This window comes from Podarcis melisellensis, assembly GCF_964234715.1.
Source record: "Podarcis melisellensis genome assembly, chromosome: 7".
NCBI lineage: Eukaryota > Metazoa > Chordata > Lepidosauria > Squamata > Lacertidae > Podarcis > Podarcis melisellensis.
In genome coordinates, this window is record NC_138539.1 from 88,593,256 (window position 1) to 88,619,946 (window position 26,691).

The 26,691-nt window shown below is 44.6% G+C and overlaps 1 protein-coding gene across 3 annotated transcripts; it reads left to right on the forward strand.

The window, feature by feature from the left end:
- Positions 1-395: 395 nt before the first annotated feature.
- Positions 396-25,864, forward strand: SYNDIG1 (synapse differentiation inducing 1). Of its 3 annotated transcripts, none has more exons than XM_081917920.1 (4): positions 396-499; positions 12,315-12,867; positions 21,277-21,414; positions 24,280-25,864. In XM_081917920.1, the coding sequence occupies exons 2-4, from the start codon at positions 12,373-12,375 to the stop codon at positions 24,436-24,438; spliced, it is 792 nt and encodes a 263-aa protein (XP_081774046.1). In that variant the 5' UTR covers positions 396-499; positions 12,315-12,372; the 3' UTR covers positions 24,439-25,864. The 3 variants fall into 3 exon arrangements, with proteins under 3 accessions (XP_081774046.1, XP_081774048.1, XP_081774047.1); XM_081917922.1 differs by lacking the exon at positions 396-499 and adding an exon at positions 2,143-2,260; XM_081917921.1 differs by lacking the exon at positions 396-499 and adding an exon at positions 8,226-8,333.
- Positions 25,865-26,691: the final 827 nt, after the last annotated feature.

Here is a 26,691-nt window from a genome sequence, read left to right on the forward strand (position 1 = left end):
TTGGCTGGGCTGGCTGGGCGCCTCACCGTCTTGGCTCGCCTTCCCTTCTCCGGGCTGGGCACCGTCCGCGTTCCGCGGGTTGGCGCCGACGTTTCGCGCCGCTTCGCCGCTTCCCGCCTGCCCAGCCCTGAGCTCCCTCTAGGACCCGGGGGGATCTTTGCGCCCCCCCCCCGCCGAAGCGAGTCTCGGTGCAGGGCTGTAAATTCCTCCTGTCAAGCCCCAGATGCGGCAGCAGCAGCAGCAGCAGCAGCGCCTCGCCGCTCTCGGCTCTCCCCGGGCGGCGGCGCTGCGCCCCGGCTTGCAGGCAGCTCCACCTGCCGCGGCGACTCTTTCCCCGCGGGCTGCTCGCCATCCGCTGCGGGGCTGCCCTGCCCGGAGCCGCCGCCGCCGCCGCCGCAGGGTGAGGCCGCCGCCGGCGGAGCGCCGGTCCCGCAAGCCGCAGCCTGGACGGCCCGCCCGCCCGACGGAGGTCACCTTGCGGCCGCCGCTTGGCCCGGAGGTAAGTCCCGGGAGGGAAGTTGGGGGGGGGGGAGATGGAGTCTGCGTCCGTCCCGCCTCTGCCCCAGCCTCGCGGGGGGACGGGACGCCTTTCCCTTCTTCCCCGCAGCGCTGCGGGGAAGGAGCCTCGACGCCGGGGCTCGGGCTGCTGCCGCGGGAGCGCAGGCTGAGTCGCCGCCTCCTGCTCGGGCGCCGGGTCCCCCGACGGCAGCGCGAAGGCGGCAGCCCCGATCTTCCGGCCGCATGCGAGGCATGGGCGCCCCTCGCGCCCGCCCGGCCCCCGCGTGGCTTCGCCTCTGAGCCTCCCCGAGCCGCCTCTTCTCCTGTCGCGAAGGCGCCGCGTGGGGAGGCTCCGAGAAGGGGTCCCGTGGGACAAATCCATGCCGGCAATTCCCCACCTGTGAATCTGGGCTCGCAAAATGGTCATCTAGTCCAGCCCCCTGCAATGCTCCGGCTGGGGCTCGAACCCGCGACCCCGAGATAAGAGCCATAGCGCAGACGCGTCGGGAGCCCCTGAGCAGGACGCGTCCCCGGGGGTCCGGCCGGCAGAGAGGCGCCTCCGCGGAAGAGAGGCTGCCAGCTGGCCGGGTGCATCGGGCTCCCCCGCCATTTCCAGTGATTTCTCCCCAAGGGACGTGCTCGGGAACGTGCTCGGGTGAAGATTTAGGGGGAGATGCTAAAGGAAGTCCCTTTGGCTTAGAATACAGAACACGAGGAACAACACATTCTTATGCAAGTCTACTCTGAAGTAAGTCCCAATGAATTCAGTGGGCCTTACTCCCAGGTGGAAACTTATTAGAGCAGCAATAATAATAATAATAATAATAATAATAATAATAATAATAATAATAATAATAGTAATAAGTACCACACCCTTCTGGCTGGGTTGCCCCAGCCACTCTGGGTGGCTTCCAACTCATATAAAAACATAATAAAACATCAAACATTAATAGCAATAATCTGATCCAATATAAAACAGTCACAACAATTTAAAAATAAACAACTTATATCAAATAAAGCAATATTAAAAAATCCATTAGAATCTAATAGTAAACAGTAAAATTAAACATCAGCAAATAATAATTAGATTGTTTACACTTATCAATTACAGTAATTACTAATCTATAATCAATAAAGGAGATCATGTATTTATTCTTCCAGTTCATCAATATAAATTTCTTGGCTACCATTAGAGCGTGTAAAACCCATTTTCGTTGTCCAGTGGTTAAGTTCCATACAGTAGGTGTATAGTACAGCAGAATATTCTTTTTCTGAAAATTTTAGTTAAAGGCATAATCTCCTTTAATCAGTGGATTGATAATATGAACTTGCAATTTATGAATGGACTGCTTACAGACATAGACTCTGCTTGGATAAAGACAACAATATTTGGAACAAATTTATACAAAAACTAGTAGGCTATTTTAAAAAAATGTATAATCAATAAAAATAACAGCAAATCACAATGCATAAAATACCACAAAACATACAAAACCATATAAGATGATGAAATTGAGAAACAAGGACACACAAATTATTCTTAAAATTAAAAAAAATATCTTTGAACTCCTCTCTTCCCAGCTGCGCCTGCTGTTCTCAAAGTCGTGGTCTGAGGAAGACTCCCAGGCCTGGAAGCAAGGCAGGTGGAAAGAGTCATTGCCTGATGGCCAGCAGAAAGTCCCTCTCCCCTCACATAAAAGTGCAGCTTTTTGTAAGCTCCACTGAATTTTGGAAGTCCCACAAAATTCAATGGAACCTGGAAGTAAGTCGAGGTCTATAGGATTGTGTGGGTGAAACTGCTGTTTATTTCCAATAAAAAATGGATCCAATGCATTACTGCAGTAATTCTTCAGCTGTGGTCCATGGGCCACCAGTGCTCTATGGCGTTCCTTCAGGTGGTCCCCATAACCACAGCGACAGTAATTCAGAAAAGCTTCTAAACTGTATTTCCAGGACAAATGGTGATACCGTAAATGTCAAATTGTAACTCTTTCTTCTGCACTTTAATGCATCTACGCTGAAAGTGCAGAGAAGGAAATGGAGAAACAAATAGATGCCAAAATGTCTTGACTGAAAAAAGACTCAGTGACACTGACCACACTGTGGTTCATACCTGTTCTAGCATGGTAACCCACAACTCCAAATTTACCTGATATAGTGACATTGATTTATTGTCACATGAATTCTGGACCTTGGGTCTCCAGCCACTGTTGGTTTCATGCATTTTCACTGCAGGTTTGCCTATTTTTTATAACTAATTCTTGAGATTCTTGAGTCAACCAAGTAAATTTTTTACATAGAAGAAGAAGAGTTTGGATTTGATATCCCGCTAACATTCTCCTTTCCCTTCCTTCCCCACAACAAAGACTCTGTGAGGTGAGTGGGGCTGAGAGACTTCAGAGAAGTGTGACTGGCCCAAGGTCACCCAGCAGCTGCAGGTGGAGGAGCGGAGATGTGAACCCGGTTCACCAGATTACGAGTTTATCGCTCTTAACCACTACACCACACTGGCTCTCAGATGTGGAGGAGCGGGGAAGTGAACCCGGTTCCCCAGATTACGAGACTACTGCTCTTAACCACTACACTACACTACACCACATAATGCTCCTGTTAATGTGGAATTTGTTGAAATATTTATAGTATTTACAAAAGTTATTCACAGTTTTTCTTAATGGAAATGGAAGAACACCAATTATCTGAATGCAAGATATTGCTTCATAAGGTTATAAATACTTTTCCTGAATACATACAGGTTACACAAGCAGTGTTCAATATAACAACCTGAATAATTTTAGTAGTTTTATTCAGGATGAAGCCCATTTTGGCAAGTATCAGTGGGATGTCAGAGTTTGCATTTTGCCAAAAGTAGGTCAATGTGGGGTGTGATGATTGTTACACATAGTCTCAGATCATTATTGTAGGGTTGCCATATTTCAAAAGGTAAAAACCAGGACACCCCAAAAATTGTTGAGATGTGTTGTTTTTACAATAACGCCAAAAAATGCAGTTTTCCAATTGACTTGCCTAAGATCCAGGACAAAGGGCCACACTTCAGAAATCCCCCCCCCCCGGATGTCAATTCCACCTTTGTAATCCTGGTAATGTCTGGCAAAATCCAGATGTATGGCAGCCCCACATTATTAATAATACATTGCTTAAAAAACCTGTCTCAAAGACAGGTTTTTGAAAAAACTCTCAGACAGAGCCACAGCTGAGGGGTGGGGGCTAACCAGAGGGGCGTCATTGAGGCTCCCAGCCTGTGTATGTATAGAAATGCACGGGGGCGGGGCGGGGGAGTGCCAATCTGGGTTTTTGACCTGGGTGAAATAAAACCTACCGGTAGTTTCACCGCTGCACCTGAGCTTATATTGATTCATCAGCAAGCTCAGGATAGTACTAGAGTAATTTGAATGGCATGAAGCCAAAATTTGAATAGCCTAAATTATCTTCAAGGGTCCTGTCACATGACAATTCAATTAGCTGTTGTTCTTTTTGTGCAGACACATTGAGCAATAACATCCATTCAGTACTGGATGCATGCACCTTTTGGGGGGGGCTGTATCCCCCCATGCCGTCACTATTTGTCACTAAAGCGCATTCTGCTGAAGCAGAAATAATCCACGTGGTGCCAAAGTGCACTTCTCAGTTTAATTCTTATTAATTTTCCAAACAAATGTTCTATATAATTCGGAAGCCATTTCTGCTGTAACACACAGGAGGCCATAATGTCAGAAAAACTGGAGGTCTGCAATGAGCAAGCAAGAATACAATGAAGTTTAAGGTTTAAGTCTGAGCAAACCTCAAATCGATTGAGACTGACCTTTGCAGAGTTCACTACACATCTAGCCTTTCACCGCCACCACCTTCAGAGTGAGGTAATAATAAACCTATATGGATAGGAAGGATAGGAACTGTTTATCATCACAAATGCCATATTAGTTTTATCAATCTTTAATTTGTGATAAAAGTGGGCATCTTCAGTTGCTTCAGGGCAAGGACACTTTCTATCCAGATAGTAACTTGATCAAGCGCATTGCTTCTTAGGTGGCATATTTGGGGTCATAATCTCTTTCCTCCCCTTAAACACCAGCTGAGGCCATGGCAAGGAGCTGCGAAGCCATAAAGAGGAGGTTTTCTTTGCATTTGCAAGGCAGGTGGAAGCCCTTATAGTATGGCAGCAAATCAGAAAGCGCCCCTTCAAATCTTGCCTCTGCCATATTCATGCTGGACACCCTTAGGCAAATCCTCTCAGCCTCTGCTCCCCAGCCCTAGCTCAGTGGTGATGATAAGGGCTGGTAAAGATTGCTGTGAATTACTTTTTGAGAGCTAAAAAAAAGTGTTGTATAAATGCTTATTAATAGGTTGTAAGTAACCATGGCTGTGTGAGGACAAGTAGAGCCACACAAATATACCCTTATTTTTCGCTCTATAACATGCACCCGACCATAACACGCACATAGTTTTTAGAGGAGGAAAACAAGACAAAAATATTCTAAATGAAACAGTGGATGTATGATTTTTGTGGTTCATGCTGTGGCCACAGACGTGATCTGATGGTGAATTTGGGGTGACCCAGTGCAAAAATCCTGAGGATCCATGTGATCCATGCTTTGAAACCACGTTTTAAGTGGGGAGGGAAGGAAAAGCACTCAAGGGACAAGGAACACACGTGGGGTGGGTGGAGAAGGATGCTGTTAATAATGCAGAAGAGGGGTATAAGAGGAGAAGCAAGCAGGCTCTGCTTCTCTCCCTCCTCCCGGCTCGCTGAAAAACTTTGCTGCTATTGCCCAGCTGAGTGGGGAGGCGAGAGGGACAGAGATCCTGCTTGCTTTAAAGGAGCCAACCGGACAGGAGCCGGTTCCGCTTTGCTCCTTTAAAGGAGGGAAGGAAGGGGAACCATGGATCCTCTGCTCACGACTGCAGCAGATCCCCCCCCCCTGCCACCCGTAGGCATTTGCTCCATAACACGCACAGACATTTCCCCTTACTTTCTAGGAGGAAAAAAGTGAGTGTTATGGTGCAAAAGATATGGTAATTCTCCACTGCAGTCTCTCTCCCTGCACCCAAGAGCCTCTCCTAAGAGTTAGGAAAGGTGTGGGATGGAAAAACCAAGCAAGCAGATGCACAGAGAGGCATTCCAGGCCTTTCCTGAGCTCCCCACCCAGAGAAAGGTGTTGTTTTTGGGGAGCATGCAGGAGCTTGCAGTGTGGAGGTGGTAAGGAATTCCCCTTGAGTGACCGTTCTCCAGGAGTTTTGCATTAGATAAATCCATTACCTTATTTTATTGTGTGCTTTTGTAGCAAACAGCATTCTAATGCATTAATGATTGCAAACAGAAGCAAAGGCTGTTTTTTAAAATATAGATTTAATTAACATGAAGCACAAGAGCTTGATTTTGTGCCCACAGAGTTTGAGTGAGTCTGTCTGTGGAAACATGCAAAACTGCAGCTTCTGTTCATGGTGAACGTTTCGCCCAACCTGTTTGCCATATGGGGAGAGCTGTGTGGTGCTGAGCCTGAGCATCAGCGTTAACTCTAAGTAGTCTGTTTCTCAGGGCAGAAGGTGACAGAGCAGATTCACACATTACTCTGCTAATGAGGAAAATGCATGTATTTCAGACCTTGCTTTACATGTTTTAGAATCCTGTAGAAGCTTAAACGTTGGCATGAAACTGTGGAGTTGCAATACTATCCATCAAGATTTCAGGGGATATCCAGCAAAGGATTTAAATTGGTTTACCAATGTCAGACTATCTGTGATATCAACAACAGTTTGCAAATTATGTACTGTTAATTACATAAATATCACTGTCTGTACTTGACTGCATTTCATTGCCCTCTGGCCATAGCTTCATGCATCTGCTGAAGTGGCCTGTAGTCCACAAAGCTTATGACGCAAGGCTCTGTCCTGTTTGCTGCAGCAGGCTAACTGTGCTACTCCTCTGTAAATCTTCCACCAGAGGCCGATAAAGAGATCAGGAATGAGATGCTCCCAAGATTGGTTTAAATTGTCACATGTTTTGAACAGCAAGTAAGAAACCTCTTCTTGTGATATGGCACCTAGCTTTAAAAAAAAAAAAGCTAATGAAGAGAAAATAGCTGATATACCCTGGTAAACGAAGTATGGATGGTTCCTATTCTGCTACCTAAGACATGAATGGGCTAGGTCTTCTTGTATCTCTGGTGGTGCAACAGAGTTTGTTCCCTTCTACAGGCAAAACAAGTATGTGTTTCCTCACTCTGAAGGTTAACAGGCAAACCAGCTTTTGCATTGCAGTCTCACAGCGCACGGTGCATGCCGATAGCTGGGTGTGAACAATTTAGGGTTGCCACGTTTTCGGAAGCAGGATCCTGGACTAGATGAACTAGATGATGCAGCAGAATCCTTACCTCTCCATTTGGGATACCCGTCCTCTTCCACTGAGCTCACTGCTTTGGGAGAGGAGGAGCACACTGAGTGGTGAGGGAGGCAGGGGCTCCTGGCAAGTCAGCCAGATCAACCCTGGCAGTCAGTGGGGTAACCAATGTTGCAGCCAATCACCCTCACTCTCTTTGATAGGAGGAGCATAATGCATGTGACTGACTAGTGGTAGCTGTGTCCGTCTGCACTGTTTTTGGTCATGTCTGCAGGTTCAGAAACCAGTTTAGAATTCAATGGCAATTTGCAAACTTAGCTTCTTAAATTAATGTAGTAAAGTGTGACTATAAGACAGATTGTCATTTACATATTATAATTAGATGCTATGCTCTCATATGCTTATCTCAAGGAGGATTAAAAAATTAATTCAGAAGATAATTTTAAAACCTAAAACCAGGAATTATCATACATTAGAATTTGCTTTGGTATATTTGTTGTACTTTGTTTACACTGTGCTACTCAGCCAAAAGGTTCTTGTTGTGGCAGCTAACTCACAAGTTAAAACCCATCAATAAATAAATAAAACAGAGAGTGGTCATTGGTGCACAATTGGACTGTGGTCGAATTACTCCAGTGCAGGGTACTTGGGCTTGCCTTGGGAGAAGAAACAGAAATTTCAGCTGCCCTCAAACACAGCTTCTTCTTCTTTAGCGATCACTCGTAGCCAAGTAAGATTTTCTTCCATAAACACAGTCTTAACAGTGAGTCTGTAAGTGACTGTGGAGCCAATTCTGGATCCACATGACCTTCCACAATGGGGACATAGGTTTCCGGGTTGGAGTTGATCACGGTGAGGGTTTGCCAAGCGTGCCTTCCTCTTAGCATGTTTCTCCCTTTCATCCTGAGTTCAAGCATCTTCAGAGTCCATGGTAAAGGCTGTTCTCCAGTTGGAGCGCTCACAGGCCACTGTTTCCCAATTGTCAGTGTTTATACTACATTTTTTTGCCTTGAGAGAGTCTTTAAACCTCTTTTGTTGACCACCAGCATTACGCTTTCCATTTTTAAGTTTGGAATAGATTAGTTGCCTTCAAAAACAAAAATCAGGCATCCAAACAACATGACCGGTCCAGCGAAGTTGATTGTCAAGAACCATTGCTTTAACGCTGGTGATCTTTGCTTCTTCCAATACACTGACATTAGTTCGCCTGCCTTCTCGAGTGATATAAAAAAAATATTCAGAGACACTGATGGAATCTTTCGAGGAATTGGAGTTGACATTTATAAGTGGTCCATGTTTCACAAGCAGACAGTAAGGTTGGTAGTACCATAGCTTTGTAAACAAGCATTTTGGTTTCCCTGCAAATGTTCCAATCCTCAAATACTCTGCACTTCAGTTGGGAGAAGGCTGCATTCATAGAGCTCAGGCGATGCTGGATTTTGGCATCAGTGTTGGCCCTTGTGGAAAGATAACTGCCCAGGTAGGAGAAGTGATCAGCACTTTCTAACATTATACCATCGAGTTGGATTTGTGGCACTGCAGAGGGGTCCTTTTGTGCTTGTTGGTACAGCACTTAGGTTTTTTGGATATTGAGCAATAGGCAATTTTTTCTGTAAGCATCTGCGAAGATATTTAGGATGGTTTGGAGGTCACCCTCTGAGTGTGCACACACTACATTTTCCTCAGCATACTGAAACTCTATGACAGAAGTTATGGTAACCTTATTCTTTGCTTTCAGCCGGCTCAGATTAAAGAGCTTTTCATCTGTTCGATATGTGATTTCTACTCTGGTGGGGAGTTTCCCTTCGTCAAAGTGTAGGATCATGGCAATGAAAAAAATAGAGGCAATAACACAACCCTGTTTAACACCTGATTCCACTGTGAATGGTCACTTTGAGAGCCATTGTTATCTGCAATTATTGCTGTCATATTATCATGGAGGAGCCGAAGGATGTTCACAAGTTTATCTGGGCAGCCAATTTTCGGAAGGGCAGTCCACAGGGCATTACGATTTATAGTGTCGAGGGCCTTAGTCAGGTCAATAAACACCATATACAAGGCTTGGTTTTGCTCTCTGCATTTTGCTTGAAGCTGTCGAGTGGTGAAAATCATGTCCACTGTTCCCCTATAAGGTCAAAACCATTTTGGGATTCAGGAAGGGTAGCCTTGCATATTGTTAAGAGACGGTTTGCTAAGATCTTTATAAGAATTTTACCAGCCTCAGCTAATAAAGAGATGCCTTGATAGTTTCCGTAACCCGCTTGATCATCTTTTTTAAAAAGATTGATAATTTTGACACCCCTAAAGTCTGCTAGGATTTCTGTCTCCAAGATTTTTTTGATGGGATTGTGAAGTTGTTGTGTAAGTTAAATTCCACCCACTTTGAAGACTTTGGCAGGTATCTCACCAAGTCTCTGGCTTTGTTGTTTTTCATTTGGTTAATAGCTGCACACAACTCTCCCAGATTTGGAGATACCGCAAGCTCATCTCTAATTTGTTTTTGCAGAATTTGTGAGAACACCTCAGCAGCTACGGGGGAGTTGCGGTTAAGGAGATGCTGGTAATGTTCTTTTCAGTGCAGTTCAATAGCTTCTTTATCTTTTAGAAATGTGGTACCATCTGTAGAGCATAGGAAGCTTATACCATAATTTAATGGCCCATAGATGGTCTTTGTGGCTTTAAAGAAACTCTACATCATGAATGTGGGCTCAGTGCTGGATCTCTTGAGCATTTTTTATCCAACATTTTTTATTCTCTGGTTCTTCTTTGAAACTCAGCCTTAGCGTTGGCATAGATATTTTTCTTAGTGGCGCAGTTTCTATCTCTTTTCCAGATCTGAAAGGCCTTCCTTTTCTTGTCAGTCATTCATTCAATCAATCAATCCCACTGTCATTCTCATCAAACCAGTCCTGGTGTTTCTTAGTTTGGTATCCAATAGTTTGCTCACAGGCTGCAATAATAGATGTTTCTAGCTTGGTGAGCTCCTGTTGCTCGGTCCCAGCTCCTGCCCACCTAGCAGTTTGAAAGCACATCAAAGTGCAAGTAGATAAATAGGTACCGCTCCGGTGGGAAGGTAAACGGCGTTTCCGTGCACTGCTCTGGTTCGCCAGAAGCAGCTTAGTCATGCTGGCCACATGACCCGGAAGCTGTACGTCGGGTCCCTCGGCCAATAAAGTGAGATGAGTGCCACAACCCCAGAGTCATCTGCAACTGGACCTAACAGCCAGGGGTCCCTTTACCTAGTGTTCCTCAGTGTTATCAGGGAACTCCAAAAGCAGATGGTCCTTAAGAGTCATTTGGAAGCAATCCTGCTTAATAGGACCTTGAAGGGCTTGAGTGTTCATTTTGCACCTTTGGCTCTGGTGCATAGACATGTAAGAACCCCAACAACCACTTTTTTTTTTAAAGTTTTTTAAGGATAAGAGGCAAGAGGGCAGAGGTGGAAAGCAGAATGGTGCTTCAAGAAAGCAAATGAATAATTTTAGAAAGTGAGATTAGCCTAGGAGTTCATGGCACAAACCTAGGGTTCTCTTCAAGCAATGCAGCATCTTGGATGGTCACGGGGGGGGGGGGCATGAGGGACAAAGCAATATTGGCAGCTTGGGCTCTGATGGACAGGTGACTCACTGAGGTTGCACATAGCACAGAAAATACCTGGGGCTGGAGGAAGAAGCAAGCATGATAGCAAAAGGAAGGAGATGGGAGCTGTCAAAATACCAGTTTGTGTATTGGAAGGGAGATGCAACCTCTTTACATGATGGAGGACTAGTGAAGCTGGGCCATATAAAGGGACTGGTTCTGGGTAGGCCAGAATCATGTCCCAGTGCCAGCGCTATCTTTAGGTGCCAGTTGCAGATCTGTCTCTTGCTTCAGATGTTTTGCATGCTGTGGAGGTGGTCTCTGTGGTAAAAAGAAAAGCCGACAGACAGTTGACATTTTATCAGATTTGATGAGTGGGTACAGGACTTTGTTTGTGGATTGGTATGTTTGTTGTTACCCTTCCTAGTGTCTTACGATGGAGGGCGGGGTGCAAATCTCACAAGTGAATGAATAGCTGAAGTACAGCAATCCCACCCCAGGAAGGGCCACAAGGTGGTTTGTGCAGCAGGGAGAAGCTTGAGGTTGCCTCTTCGCCCTTCACTGCAGCACTGTGATAAGAGTAGCAAGTTCTACAGAATATTTTTGGCCTCATACGTCATTGGGACACATTACCAGACATGATATAAAAATCTTTATAGGAGTGTATTCCCACCCAACCTGCACATTTAGAGAAGGGTGAAAAATACTGTCGCTGCAGAAATTGTCAAACATACATGGTTAAAACCTTTGTATTTCAGGACTCTGTAATGTTCCTGAGAATCCCTTTTTTATCTTGCTTGTGAAAGGAGATTTTAAGCATTAAGATTAATTCCTGTGTGAAATGCAGCCCTGATTTGCCTGATAAATCTGCATTCGTTTTATGTTCACAGCAGGTTATGCCATTGTAGTGCCAAATACAACATGAAAAGGTTCTGCTAAAAATAGTTTTTGCAATTCTGGCTTGACTTTCCCTTCCCATGCTAATACAAGTGTGTAAACATTTGTCAATCAAATGAAATTGGGTGTTAGAACATAGGAGACGTGGTGGGGGTAAAACAGCAGTCCCTCTTGACCAGGACTACTCAAAGTGGTGGTTCATGAATTGGGTAATGGTCCACAAGCCACTGGTTTTATTCCTCAGGGACACCCAAGGTTGGGGGGGGGTGCTTCAGGGACCAAATATGGTACTGGTCCCTGGCACATTGGCGTTGGCGGAATTGCTAGTCCACCACATTAGATAGTTTGAGAAACAGGGGTCTAGACCAGGAGTCAGCAAGGTTTATTTTGCCTGGGCTGGATCGGTCCCGCAGAGATCCCTCTGTGGGCCGGATCGCACGCTCACTCGCGATTTTCGGCATCTGCGCATGCGCAGACGCGATTTCTGGCACCATGGAAGCAAGTCCCTCTGCCGGTTTAGCGCAGCATGTGAGTGGGCAGCTCGGTTGGGGGGCGGCTCGTGGGCCTGTCAGTCGACCTCCGTGGGCTGCTTCCGGCCCCTGGGCCTTAGGTTGGTGACCCCTGGTCTAGACCATATTGTCATCTTGCAGAAGGGGGAGCAGGTGCTGAGTTTGAGTGAACACTTAACTTACCTAAGTCCATTTAGTGATAATTATGCAAACCTTTTCCTGTTGTAATCCTCTTTGAGCATGTATGGAATAGATGGCATACAAATATAGTGATGGGGATGGTTAACAGCTCTGTCTCTTGGCCCTTTTACTACAGTATCTTTTCAATGCCGTGAGAATCCTCTGTGGTGAAATGATTTTTAGCCCTATCATTTCCACACAAGAAGCAAATTGCCCAGGAAAAGTGATTTGTAAGGCTTAGGGATGAATGGGGCTTTTGTGCTAATTTGTGGTTTATTCCCTTTCTCATGCCTCAGGATATAGGATCTCTTCATCCCATGTGATAATCGTCCACAAAGATTCCCCTTCAGTGAGATGGTAGAGGAAAAGGAAAACAGGATGGATGGCTTGGCTGAGCAGAGGAGTGTCCTTAAGCCCACCAAAGCAGCTGATGCCAAGAAGAGGAATGGGCTGATTAACACCAGAAACTTGATGGCTGAGGGCAGGGAAGGTTTGGTGTCTGTGTACCCCACCCCCCAGTATCAGAGTCGGCAGATTGGTACTCTCTACTCTCCAGGCTACCCACGGAATGACCCGGTGCAACAACTCCTTGACCCCAATACACTCCCACAGACAGTGGAGTCCCGCTACCACCCGAATATCATCCTCTATTCGGAAAGCATGCTGCGATCGTGGGGAGAGAGTGTGAGTGCGGAGTGCTGTGAAACCACCTTCATTGAAGACCGGTCACCCACCAAAGACAGCCTGGGATACTCTGATGGCAAATTTGTTAGCCTCTCCACGGATGAGATCAAGATCCATACCCTCTCCTATGAAGTGGAAGAAGAGGATGACTTCCAGGAAGTAGAGGTCAGGCAGGTCTTCTTGTCATTAGTTGCAGGAGTTTTTCTGTGATGTGATCTGGTCCAATGGCATGCCTTTATTATTACACGATTAAAGACTACTTGGAGTCCAAAGGGACCGCCCACAAAAGAGGTTGCCCGTTCCCTCTCTGCCTGAGTGGCTACTCTGGGCTACCACCCTTCCAGCTGGTCTCCATTGCAGGTGAGTAATTCTGCTACATCTCTCCATTAGGTGTGATAGGCTCGGTCACATATTCCCAGTGCAGAGACATAGCAGAATTACGCAGTCTGAGAATCCTTCCCTGCTCAAGTAGTGAGTTTGTTTTGAAAAATACTGTATATTTTAAAACAAACTTAAAATAAGTTTTGGTTTCTGTTTTTCAGATGACACCACTAAGATTCTAGTGTTTGTGTATTGCCATTTATGTGTTGCTGTTTATGTGTTTAATTATGACTAGTGTGGGAGAATACGTATAGTTGAAACATGTTCAGTTTGCTCAGAGTGGTTGTCAGTCAACACGTGTATTTAAATGAAGCTTGTACGATGTCAGTTCTTAAAATGGTGTGCGTCTTCAGTGTAAGTGAAAAGTCACAAGTAAAACCCCTCAAAACTACCGTCATCTTCAGTTTGTGGATTTTTAGGCTACACTTGGCACTGTCCTGAAACATCAGGTGGGGGAGCAGTTAAATATTTGGCTCCCTGCTTGGTACTTGCAATATCCTCTGCCTTTGACCATGTGGTGTGTAGAGTAAAGGAAGATCCATTACACTCTCTCTCTCTCTCTCTCTCTCTCTCTCTCTCTCTCTCTCTCTCTCTCTCTCTCTCTCTCTTTTTGTAAATTAGTCTGTGTTTTGCTACCCAGAGCTTAAATACATGATCTTACACACACCCTTTCAACTGAAACCATGCATTTGGAGAGGATCCCTAACTTGGCAGAGAGCGAGAGAGAGAAAGAGAATACATGAAATTCAGGACAGACTATCAGTATAGGACATAGCATTTTACATTGAAATACAGGAAAATCCTGTATTATACAGGACAGGTGACAACCCTATGAGATGTCCTAAAAGACTGAGGGAAAATAGACTGCTATTGTTTTGTGTCTTTCATTTTTAACTTTTTTATTTTGGAAGCAAATGAGACTTTCCCCTTGCAGAGCCCGATGCAGCAAAGTGAAACTGTTTTAATTTCAGTTGTTTTCAAGGGGAGACATTTAAGCACACGTGAAATCAATGAGACTCAAAGGTACTTTACTTCAGTTGTAGTCTCGTGTGCTGTCTCGATCTTTGTGGAAAGCAGTTAAAGCACTGCAATACAATTTGTGCTGGAATTAATATTCTTGCCTAGTTACCCGGCCATCCCTAATATCATTGCTCAGATGCAGGGTCCCTGGCAAACATTTATATTAGTTGCCTGACGTTGTTCCAAAGACTTGCTCCTATACATTAAATAGCACAAGCAATACATTTTTCAGCCAACAAAAAGTCCCATGCCAATAAGGAAGCAAATTACAAAATGTGTATAGAATATATAATGAAATCATGCAGGTCTGGATCCTGGCGCAATTTCTTTTCCATTGCACAGTCATTAGATGTTCTTGATTTTTCTTTTTGCAAAAGCAGAAAAAAGTAAAACTGAATATCTGATTTATTTATTTTTTTACTAAGATTGGAAGTCGTGCTATCATTTTGATTGAAATGTAGCCCTCAAGAGAAATAGAGAAACCAGGGGTATTTCTCCACACAGCCAAAATTTTAAAAACAACAACAAAACCAAAATCTAGTTTCCTTTATCTCAGCAGCCAATGGCGCCATCAGGGCAGGACTTTAGGTAGAGGTTCAAAGCCCAACTCAGATGGATGAGCAGGACTGGCTTGCCATTTTTTGAAGTAAACAAAGTGGTAGCCATCAAAACAGGAATCCTCCATTAAGACCAGAGCCTAAAATTATCCAAGTGCACCACTGACACCAGTCCATGTGCACAAAAGCTCCAGCATTGCCCAGGTTTAAAACTTGGGTTCATTGATATTTAGTCTGCTGATTGGCTTAATTTAATTAAGACAGTCCATGAACGGCAATAATCTTGCTTTCCTCATTCTCTCAGCCAAGTAAAAAAAATCAATAAAGGGGGTGGGGGAACCACAGTCTTAAATGGCTCAATTTCAAATCCCTTAAAATAAAGAAAGTCTTCCCAAGCCTTCTTCTTCGCTTGGCAAGCCTCTGAGTTGCTTCTTTGGCGATACTGTCACCAACTACACACTGGAGTTCAGATACTCATTCTCATAGGCAATATTCCTCTCTGTTGGCAGCTAATGCATTGCTTTGAGTGACTTTTCCTTGGAAATATGCTTTCTACCGTTACTCTCAGTGAAGTGCCTAAATCGGGGGGGATGGGGGGAGCTTCAGGCCTGGTGGGCCCCCTCACCCAACCCCCAGGAATCTCCTTAGGCTGCGCCTCCTCTCCATGCCCTTCCCAAGTACTTTTGTCTTGCTGGAATGTGTCTTTGAAGTGTGATCATGCCACTTGCTTGCCAGCACAGAGAGCGAGGGTGAGGCATGTCGCCGACTGTACAAATGCACAGTCCTTTGCTCCATCCACTGTTGCCTCTGGCTCAACCCTCCCCTCGCACAAAGCCCCTGGGAAGTTGCTCTCAAACGAATGTGGCCCTCAGGTTGAAAAATCTTTCCCGCCCCTTGTCTTAAACAACGGTGTCCTTCCAAAACACAGTTCAGAATGCCTCCTAATTTGGATATTTATCCAAAGTGTCTCTCCTTACTTGGTTTCATGCCAGCTTCCAAAATTCTTTTGTGTTCTTATTTTTAGTGTTACTCAGATTGTCTTCAATTGCATCTTCAACTGTTCGCTCTTAAGAGGTTCTTGTTCACAGTACTGATCTACACAATGCAAAATGCTGATAAACTGAAGAGTTCTGTTTTCTCCAGGAAAATAATAATCTGTGCTTGCACTGAAACATGTAGAAATATTTTTAATTCAGCCTCAGCAGTAATCTTGAGATTAGTCTACAGATCTGAAGGCTTTTTACTAAACATTTGAATGAGAGCAAGTATTGGAATTGAGGGGAGAAGAAACTAAATGATTTAGCCACGGTGAGGCTGCAGCTGCTGAATTTAGTTTGAGGAGACCCAGATTCAATCCCCCGCACAGTGTGAACTTGGACCAGCCATTATCACATTGCCTGATCTGCCTCCTAGGACTGTTATGAGGATAAAGAGGCATGCATGCCAACCAGAGTAGGAACTTGTTTCTGATACGCACCTGGGCTATAAATTTCAGGTGTAGCCCTGATGCTAGCCATGGCTTGCCAGCCTACCCCCTTGTCTATTTCTGTCAGACACTTTCTTTTTCTGTGAACAAGCTGTCAGTCACCAGTTGGCAGGGCTGAGAAGGAATTCTCCCTAGATTCCTGGTTGGTAGCTAGGAGCTGGTGCTTTCACCAGATAATTTCAATAGCAAATTATATATTTATTGGTATTGGTTCACCTGTTATAGACTCAGTGCTCTATTCTATTCCCCTTCAGAAGAGCTGCTGATGTACTGAATCAGCGTGCAAGATGGAAGCAAGGGCACACTGAGTGCCCACCCTCCACACTGCCAGCTTCCTCTGCCCCCAGCAGCCACATACACATGCATGAAGACTTTCACACAGTCTGGAGGCCCAGTTGTGTACGATTCTTAATTGTGCAGAAGTCTTCACACATGCAGATATAACACAGATATAGATAGACTTCTTTGCTGCTAGTCTTTGCACTGTATGCTCAGATGCCAAGGGATGAGCACATTTGTGGGGGCAGAGTGGACACTTGATTGCCTTTCTTTTTTGAAGTGGGCTCCTCATGCTCACAGGGTCCATATTCAAGGGGTGGTGGTGAAATGTTTCTCAGATATCCCCACAGAAGGGTCACTTGAGACTGGCATGCTAGCTACAGTGGGCAGAAGGAGTGGCATATTGGCAGCCTCCCTAGACACATCAACCAGCAGAAGGGCTGGAGATTCAACTGCTGGCAGATGAGCTGCTTGTTGAAGTCCCTGCCCCTGCTACACCAAACTTTCCTGGAAGTTAAAATCAGTAAACCTGTGGACTGATTTATGGCCAAGCAAAAATACTGCCACTATTCTAAATTCATCACACTATGCACAGAAGGTGAATGGAAGAGGGTTTCGGTGATTTTTCCAGCAGAGTGAAATTATTAGCAGTAGCAGTTCCCCCCTCCCCAGTTTCTTTGAAGAGTTGATGCCACAAATGGTGGGGCTCCTTTCAGTGGCGTAGCGTGGGGGGTGCAGGGGGGGCCGGCCGCACCAGGCTCAACATCTGGGGGTTAGGGCTAGGGGGTGCAAATTCACGGGTTAGGGGGCGCAAATCCACGGGTTAGGGGGTGCAAATTACTTGCCTTGCCCCGGGTGCTGACAACCCATGCTATGCCACTGGCTCCTTTCAGTATCCACCAGTGGGCAGCTGCCATTTTTGTTTCCCAGAAAGTCCAGACATAATGTTATGTCTGAGGCATTCTGGGAAACAAAAATGGCAGGTGCCAGCTGATGGCTATTGAGAAGAGCTGCACCACCAATATCTTTTCTTTTTTCTTTTTATTTTAAAGAAATAGTTACTTTGCATCTGTCACCCATGAGAAAACAGCCCGCACTGAACATTCCAAACAGTTTGGTTGCCCCTGAAATGTTTCCCACTTTCATGAATTTCACCCCTCCTCACGAACGCACTGTAGCTCCTCTCCAATTTAGTTGTGAAGGTTATCTATTGAGAACCTCTTCCTCAGCCTTAGTCACCGTGTCAAGTTCAGTCTTTTTTCTTGTTCCTCCCTTACCCTGCTGAAGGCACAATCTTAACCCAGGCTGGCTTTGGAGTTATTCCAGAGAGCATGACAGAACCTTGAGATTTTGCACGTGTGTGAGATGCTTTTTATATAATTGCCAAGTCACGTCTTTCTCTGTCTCTCTCTCTCTCTCTCTCTCTCTGCTCCCCCCCCCCCCACACACATATACACATTCAGTATTCAGGAAGGCTGGCGATGGAGGAGGGAAAGCTAGTGCAGACTACTGAGAAGACAAAGATAAAAGCACACATACCCAGACAAATGTCTTAGTCTGCAGTCTTACCTGGGAGAAGCCCCATTGAACTCTGAGACTTACTTCTAAATAGACAGTACAGGGTTGCACTGCAAATCAGGAAGGGGGGCTGAAGATTAACTTTATTCAGGCACTAAACTATTTATGGCCATTCTGAAGCTGCCATGCCTGAATAATGGCTGCAACCTCAGATGATTATGAATAAATTAGTATTCCTTTCAGCCATTTATTGCTGATTGATAGATGTTAAGATTTGAGAAATATTGAATACCAAAGTTCTGAATTATGAAAAGTTAGATTAACATTTCATGGGCGGTGTCAGTGCCCTGAGCTTCTCACTTGAGCTGCCATGCTCTTTTATCCAAAAGTCTCTCTTTCCGCAGCAAATGTTTGCTGGGCCTGGGCCAATTGAATGTCTACAGAATTCACTCAGTATGGTGGTGGAATCTTATAGTATAGACGTCATTTTAAAAAAACCTCACGGTCTTTGTTGGCTTTACTTTTGCAAGAGATGAAATAGAACAAACCAGTCTTCATTTTCCAGACAGAGTCCAGAGCAGCAAATTAAATTCCTTCTCCAAGAACATACAAGGTGGCTATTGGTGCACTGCACCTAAAGGCCTCTCCAGATGCAAAACATAACCTGACCTTCGTGTGCCAAGGCCCCGAGACCACCCCATTCCCTAGGTGAAAAAACCAGTCGAAACGCAGAATAATGATTTATGGGGTAAATTAAGGCCACAGCTTTATTGGTTACAGATATGAAGGTTTGGCAACAGGCATTGGGTGAAGCCACCACTAATCCACTCCAGCCCATCTGTTGGAGGTCTGATGGTAAACCCAACTGGGGGTGGGGGCACCCTATGACTTACATCAGATAAGGGTGCCCCCAAGAGGTCCCTGTTTGAGGAGTGGTACGGCCCTAGCCCCTGTCTGAGCGTTGGACAGAAGCCACTCCTCCTGGATCCGCAGCTGAGTCTCGAGGCAGGTCCTGATCCCTTGATCCACTGCTGCACAAAGTTCCAACAAAAGGAAGAGGTCAATTAGCCTGGCAGGCCACAGTTTATTCTGTCCAAGTGCCCCTGTTGGTCAGTTGGTCCCGCACCCAGGGCAACGTCCAAGACCTCCTGCCTGGTTCACTAGAGCAGCTCAGAACCCGTCCACAAAACCGCCTCCTAGGAGGACAAACAGACTGAATTCAACAGGGGAGAGGAGAAAGTGTACATAGAGTAGAACGTTAAGAGCATCTGTTCAGCTTTCTGCCATTGAGAAGCCACGACAACTAAAAAGAGCTTGCTTGTGGTTGTGATGTGCCCCATTTTCTTTTTCCAAAAGCAGCCATGATTAATGTGCAAGTTCTAAATAATGCTAATCATAAAGATGAAGCATTCCCCTTTTGGTCAAATGCTTTCTCATAGTCCCACATATAGCGGGCTAACCCTGGCTTCTTAGAATCATAGAATCTTAGCCTTAGAAGGGGCCCAAGGGTCATCTAGTCCAACCCCCTGCCATGTAGGAATCTCAGCTAAAGCATCCGTGACAGATGGCCACATGACCTGGAAAGCTGTTCCCTGGCCTGAAAGCGAGATGAGTGCCACACCCCATAGTCGCCTCTGACTGGCCTTAACCGTCCAGGGGTCCTTGACTTTTACCTTTTTTACTTTCCCCAGATAATGAAATGTATTCTAGAACTCTCTGGAATAGAAGTAAACGGTCATCAGCCCTCCCAGAATTCCCCTTCAAACATTAACATTGCCAATTGATTAGGGGGGAAATGCCTGGCTGTTGGGGTTTTTTTGCCTTGGGGACAATTCCCAGAAATGAACAGAGCAAGCTTGTTTTTCTCAACTGTTCTTCCAGCTGGCTAAGCGCACTGGGCTTCATCAGATGGATGTGCTTTGGGACTGCCTTGTGACTCAGAAGCCTCCTTCCCACTGCAACCAAGCCATCTCCCAGTGTTGTTGTTTTTCATTTCACAAAGTGGCAACCTTATGATCCATGTAGTCCTCTGCTGCTGCCATGTGGTGACTCATCCGTGTATTGGTGGTTCTGCGAAAAGGGAGGGCGTAGCTTTCCTGGGAAGGACAACTGAATGCAGCCTGTGGGCTTCACACCACCTTCTCTAGGTTTAGGGGACTTTCTGTCTGAACTTGATGGCTTACCTAGGATGCTGCACACCTCTGAAATTCAGGATCACCATGATCACTCACACAGGTCCCTTGGCTTACAGAGGGCCTGAGGCAGATGAAAGAGGAGAGACTTCTCAAGAGGTAGCCTTCACAAACCACCAGTCTCTGCCTTGCCTGCCCCAATTCATATTACATAATCATGATATTGACCTGCCTTTAACATTTGAAATGTGCTACACACTGTCTACAGCCAGTGTTTACTTTTCTTTGAACAAGAGCACACTGCAGACTTAGGCAGATCCCAGCAAAATATTACAAAGACAGCCTATTTCGAGACACAATGGAGTGCACCTTGGCGGGGGGGGGGGACCAGCCCCAGGGTGCAAGCCTGAAGGTCCTCACCAATGTGATCCAAAGGAAAGCAGAGCAAGACGTTTGGCACCAGCTTGGCTTCAAGAGTTGCCGGAAGGAGGCATGCAAGACGCCATCCAACTGCCTTAAGGACTCTTTATAATGTTAGCCTAGATGTATAGCTAGATACAGATAAATAAAGCAGAGCCTATAAGAAGGAAGCAGACTCTTAAAAACAGGCAGCAGATTCTCTGAGGGCAACTTGTGCAGCTTTCACAAAACCATATCCCCGGTTTCAGCTACAGACTCTCAGCTGTCTTTCTTCCAGGTCTGAGGCAAGCTGCCTGTTTCACTAATTCACCCTCTCCCACTGCAGAGCACCCACCTGAGACCCCACCCACGCTCATCTGAGAAAGCACCCAGTCCTAGGAAAGAATACATTTTTGTCAAGGTTCCGATTGCTTATTCTGAGTGGTCAGGGCAGCCAAATTCACAACAGTATTATTAATAAGGTTTGCTAGTTTTTAAGAAGCTTTTGGCTAGTCAGTTCAATTTTCGTGAGTTATTTTAAAAAGATATCTTCTTAAGATATAGAATAGTAGAGTTGAAAGGGATCCTGAGGATCTTCTAATCCAGTTCCTAGCAGTGTAGGAATCTTTTGTGGGGCTCAAACCCACAGCCCTGAGATCAAGAGCCTCATCGTCTACCAGCTAAGCTATCCCGGCTATATAGCAAACTTTAAATAAATGACCGCAGATCCAAAAGGGGCAGGCAATAAGAACTTGCCTCTAATCAGTGTCCTCTTTACGTGCCCTTCCTCTTGCTGTTCCAGAGCGATTATTCAAGTGACACCGACAGTGAAGACCATTTCCTTATGATGCCGCCCAGGGACCATCTTGGACTCAGCGTGTTCTCCATGCTCTGCTGTTTCTGGCCACTGGGAATTGCTGCCTTCTATTTGTCACATGAGGTAATGTACAATTCTGTTATCTCAATTAGCAGTGTGTGCAGGCATGCGCTGCCCTGTTTATGCTGAGGGCATGATGAAACCATCCATGGACTGGGCAGACAGAGCTGAGTATGTAGGGGGCAGGATGACCTTGCGCCTCCACTTTTATTTCTGTGTAGCAACTATTCCCCTCCCTGGTTTGATATTTCAAGCTTGCCTTATCGACTGTACTCAGGAGTTCTTTCCGTTTCATGAAATAGAGGAGATAAATTCTCAGCGCAGGTGCTTGGATGGCTTTACTTTAGGCTAAATATGCACAAGATTGTATTTAAGATAAGCTCATCATGCAAGAGGTTGGTTGTCAGAAGTAATAATTTAGAATTCTAAAGCTTAGCTTATTAAAATTTGATATATCTCTGGAAGTTTCAACCCTTCAAAAGAAGAGAATTGGGACTGAAAGACCAAGGGGAAATGTGGGTGCATGAAGCATAAGTTGAAAGCAAACACAATATTCAGGATGTGGTTATTGCTTACATGAGGCAGAAGTTAATGGGGGCACTTTAATGTATAATGTCTATACTTCTTGGTGCATTTGAATTTGTAAGTACCTTAATTTTTCTTTCAGACTGAAGGGCTTTTGATCCTAGAATGCATTCAAGACCATTTTTGATGAGAGATCAAAAAAGCATTGAGGCTCTTTAGTGCATTTTCCCCACCTGCCAACATTGTGAATGCAGGATAGAACTGAGAATCCACCTGGTTCCTCCCACTGCTATTTTTAAATGCCTGTGCAAGGCTGTGATCTAGTCCCCGCTTACCTGGGAAGGAGCCACACCGAATTCAATGGAGCTTACTTCTCAGTACACATGTATAGATTGCACTATGAAACTCAAATTTTTGTTCTCCCACCTGACACCTTTATTATTTCCCACCTCTCTCCTTCCATTGAGTGTCTCTCATCTTACACTGACTTGTGTTTTATATACAGCACCTACTTTGTTTCAGCACTCTAGAAATAAAATTAAAGGGTGGAAGGAAGTCATTCAAATGTGCATTCTTGCTACTGTGAATTTGACAGTCACTTTATAGACTGATTTAAGCAACTAGCTTCCTTCTGTTGCAAAATCCCTAAAAATATACCCATTTTCACAAGCACATGGCACATATGATCATATAAATGTCACCAGCCCCTATGAACTGCTGTCAGACTTGCCATTCTGCCACTTGTACAGTGCTATTACAAATACATTACTGCAGAGAAAACTAAAATAGTGGAGGCATCCTAGGCTAATGAGTGAGGATGCTCTTAATGAGTGAGGATGCTCTAGGCAATAGACATTTAAAGATGATCGGTGCTGAAGGATCCAAGACCTTTACAAGGAAGTCCCCACTGTTATCTTTAATTCTGTCTGCTCTTGAACAAGCTGGCTTGCCCTGTGCTGCTGCTGAGCGGAATCCCCCAACTTAGAATTCCGTTTGTGTTTTGTGCCTGCTTTTTATTTATTAAAGCTTTTGGCCTGCTACTGAAAACATTTCAGCCTGAAGACTGTGTTAAATTGGCTCATCAGTCATCTTGATGCCAACCACAGTCTGGCCAAATATTTTTTGTTTTTTTTTCTCCAGAAAGGAAAGTGCTGGAACTCATAGCCGCTGCAGAGGTGTCCTGCAGGACAGCAAAGGAGGGTTGATTTTGGGGGGTGGCAGTGTCGTTCTTCAAGTTCATGTGAGATAGATGTCTCTGGTGTCAGATATTCTTCTTCTTCATCATCATCATCATTTAATTTGTATGCTGCCTTTCCGTAGTTAAAACCATGCTCAAGACAGGTTATAACATGAAACGATTTACATAATTACAAACGTGACAAAAGCAATTCCCCAGCCCAAGTGTCTGTTCAGCAGGCTCAGCTTTTGTAGCTGGAGTCAGTCAGGGTCTCACCCTCCCAGGCCAGGTGGGAAAGCCTGCAAGACAGGGGGTAGGTTTTCTAGGACTCACAGGCAAGATTTTGCCATTAACCATGGCAGAATGACCTACTCTAGTTACAGCATGCTACAACATGTTTAAAATATTGATTTCTTCATTTTGGATTTTAAAAAATAGGGGTGGTCTTACACATGGGGGCCTCCTTTACACGGAAAAATATGGGGTGTGTGGGTGTGTATACCACTGAAGATTTGAAAGCTTAAACCTATGGCATTCTGCATGCAAAACAGGTGTTCTGTTATGACCTAGCATGGCACATAGAAAAATGTTTCACCTGGCCTTTATTAGCCGAGCAATAGTTTAACACACCATGTTTATTTAGACATGCTTGTCTCAACATTATAATAGTTTAAGTGTTATCATTTAGATGCTCAGTTATACTATCACAGATTAACTCATCAGTAATTTTAAAACAGAACAGCTGCAGTGTAATTGCCTTTCACCATTTGTGTTCATTAAAATGCAGTTGACAGGAGTTGAAGAACCACCTAAAAAGAAAACAGACCCACTGAAACAAGCATCCAGGCAATGCAGGATAAAACACATTATTGTAAAAGAGATGTCAAGATTATTTGACATTTAAGAAGTGGGGCTGCAGCTTAATGTGGCTCGTCTGTTTATGCCAAAAATGGATGCCAGGTGGCAAAGACAACTAAATTACTAACTCAGAAAGTCCTATTCAATGCACCAGTTTGTCTGTGACGGGGCAATCCTTTATCCTCCTGTACTTGATGGAATGGATCTGACTTTGTAGTGTTTGGCTATTTCTACCTTAGCAACAGCTTTAAAAGCCCAAACTATACAGTATACTAAAAAAAAAAGTCTAAAAAATCATTTTTCTTCTTTAAAGTTGAAGAGTGCACCATATCCAGGTTTACTAAAGTGAGCTTTTCCTCCCCCTACAGACAAACAAAGCCATTGCTAAAGGGGACTTCCACCATGCCAGCTCCAGTTCACGACGAGCCCTCTTCCTGGCTGTGCTGTCCATCACTATTGGAACAGGCATCTATGTAGGGGTTGCCGTGGCGCTTATAGCGTACCTGTCCAAAAACAATCACATATGAAACTCAAAGAAGTGGACTGCTGTAGAAAGCCACAGGAGGCCATGACATTTCAAATATCACTTGTTTTGATGGTACGAAGGGCTGCTGTAATTTTGTACGATTTGAATTCTGAAGAAGAATGTTCAGGATCTATACACCCCCTCCAGCTCACTTTGAATGTTGGCAGTACAGTCATTGCAAGAAGCCAAGAAATGCAGGTTCTTTCCTGAGAGCCAGATATACGTCTTCAGAGCTCGTTGCTGTCCTGAGCTGGACCAAACCCAAAGGGAGCTCTGTCGCATATATACCCTGGATCATGAGGTTCATCTGTCAAAAGGTGAGAGGCATCTGAATGTAGAGACCTAAAGCTCTACACAGCTGACAGTTTCCTACATAAGAAAGGCGATTCCTCTCTCGGCTTTGGATGATTGAGAAGATGAAACAGCTGGTTCAGTGCATATTCATGACCATGGCTCAAATATTACCTGCAAAGTGAATGTCATATAGGAATAGCAGGAGCCCTATAGGAAATGAACAAACTCAAAATGATACGTTCTTCTGGTCCATCACATCCAGAGGTGAGGCAAAATGAGGTGGCTGCCTGAGGGCAGCAGATTTGGGGTGTTGAACTTATGGAACAAAGCTGTTGTGAAAGCTTCCTGTGCAAGCTGCGTTGAAACCAAAATGAGGTGTGCAGAAGTACAGTCGTGTTCTTGTGCAGCTCCTGTTCATTTCGGTGGAGCTTACATTGAGCTTCTTGGTGCATTGCTAACAAGAGGATTTGTCCCTCTCAGGTGCCAAAGTGTCTTGGGCTGGCCCTGATCCCACTCTGAAAATGACTTGCTTGCAAAGCATGCAGCTCTTTCTGGCAGCATCTCTCTTAACAAAGGGGCCTCTCCTGCAACTAAATGTAAGAAGCCTGTCCACAGATTTCATGACAAGGCATGGAGTTCCACATCACAGCATGGACCAAGAGGTCTGGTGACAGGACCCTGGAGTGTCAGCCTGATGGCACAAACCTTCATTCTTGGTTTATGGACTTTCAGTCATGCTGTGATACATTCCCCATTCTCTAGTTGCGATGTTCGCCTAAAATAAACTCAAGTGGGCAATGGGCATATTGAAAAGAATTAATATTAAAAATCAACTGAAAATAATATTTATTTTGTGTATTACTGTGCTTCTATTTCTTTGATGTTCTTCTGATCTCCTGAAGCAACATCTTACCTAGCATTTTGCAGATTTCTGTGAAACCACTCGTTGCAATGAACCATTGTATTTATCTCTATTTATTGCTTTTAATCAAGGCTGTTAATCTAAGGTCCTGTTAACACTGAATTTGTTTATTTTCCATTTTTTAAAAGTGCCGCTTGAAATTAAAGGGCATACAGATGTGGAACTATTTTTGTGCAAGTTTAGGAAGTTCATTAAAAATATAAGAAATGCAGGTGTTGGTTCATGTAATTTGCCTACTTGTTATGAAGGGAGCAGGTGGCTTTTACCTCTAACCTACTTGATAGATCTTGCACAGTCAGTTAGCAAAATGGGAACAGACTACTGTCAACTGTGACAAAAGTGATGAAAGACAGCCATTTTACAAGATATCCTGCAGGAAACTTTTGTCCATATATAAAGCCCATACCCAGAGACTTTGTTATAAAATTCTGGGCCTTTCCCACAACCTCCCTCACTAAATGACAGGGCATTTTATTTGGGGTATGTATATGTTTCTACACAGTATTTATTTTTTATAATATTACAGATACATTGCTCAGTATAAAACCAATCCCTGAAAATCACTTGATGGAGTTGGAGGCAGAATTTTAATTTGAGCCTGCCAGTTACATTCCTAACCACCGTGGCTTTGAGGGAAGCTTTCTATCTCTTCTGCTTGGAACTTTTAGTGGCTATGGGATGGCTGCTAGTAACACAGTTTACTGGGCTTTTGATTTGATGCTTTCACTGGGGTTTGCAAGATGGGTGGAAATGCTGTCCAGTTGTGATGATTCGCACAGAAATTGTCAATACCGGTTGTTTCCATTGTGTAATATGTGGGTGTGGTGACTGCTGGCTCAGTGTAATAAGAATGTAGCATGCACATGTAGGCTTGCCCCACTTGGGGTGCAGCAAACCATTCTGCAGTACAGTGATCTTGCCCAAATCACACAATCATTCCACAGCTCTTGTTGTCCCCACAATAATCCTATTATTTATTTTTTGCCTTGCCCTACAAGGTATATTCTCTCACAAGGCCGTTTCCACATATCATACCTA

Bases quoted from the DNA above. Each gene is read 5' to 3' on its own strand.
- SYNDIG1 (XM_081917920.1), top strand. From the start codon at position 12,373: ATGGTAGAGGAAAAGGAAAACAGGATGGATGGCTTGGCTGAGCAGAGG. The intron at 12,868-21,276 runs GTCAGGCAGGTC...TTGCTGTTCCAG, and splicing joins ATGACTTCCAGGAAGTAGAG to AGCGATTATTCAAGTGACAC. The intron at 21,415-24,279 runs GTAATGTACAAT...CTCCCCCTACAG, and splicing joins CCTTCTATTTGTCACATGAG to ACAAACAAAGCCATTGCTAA.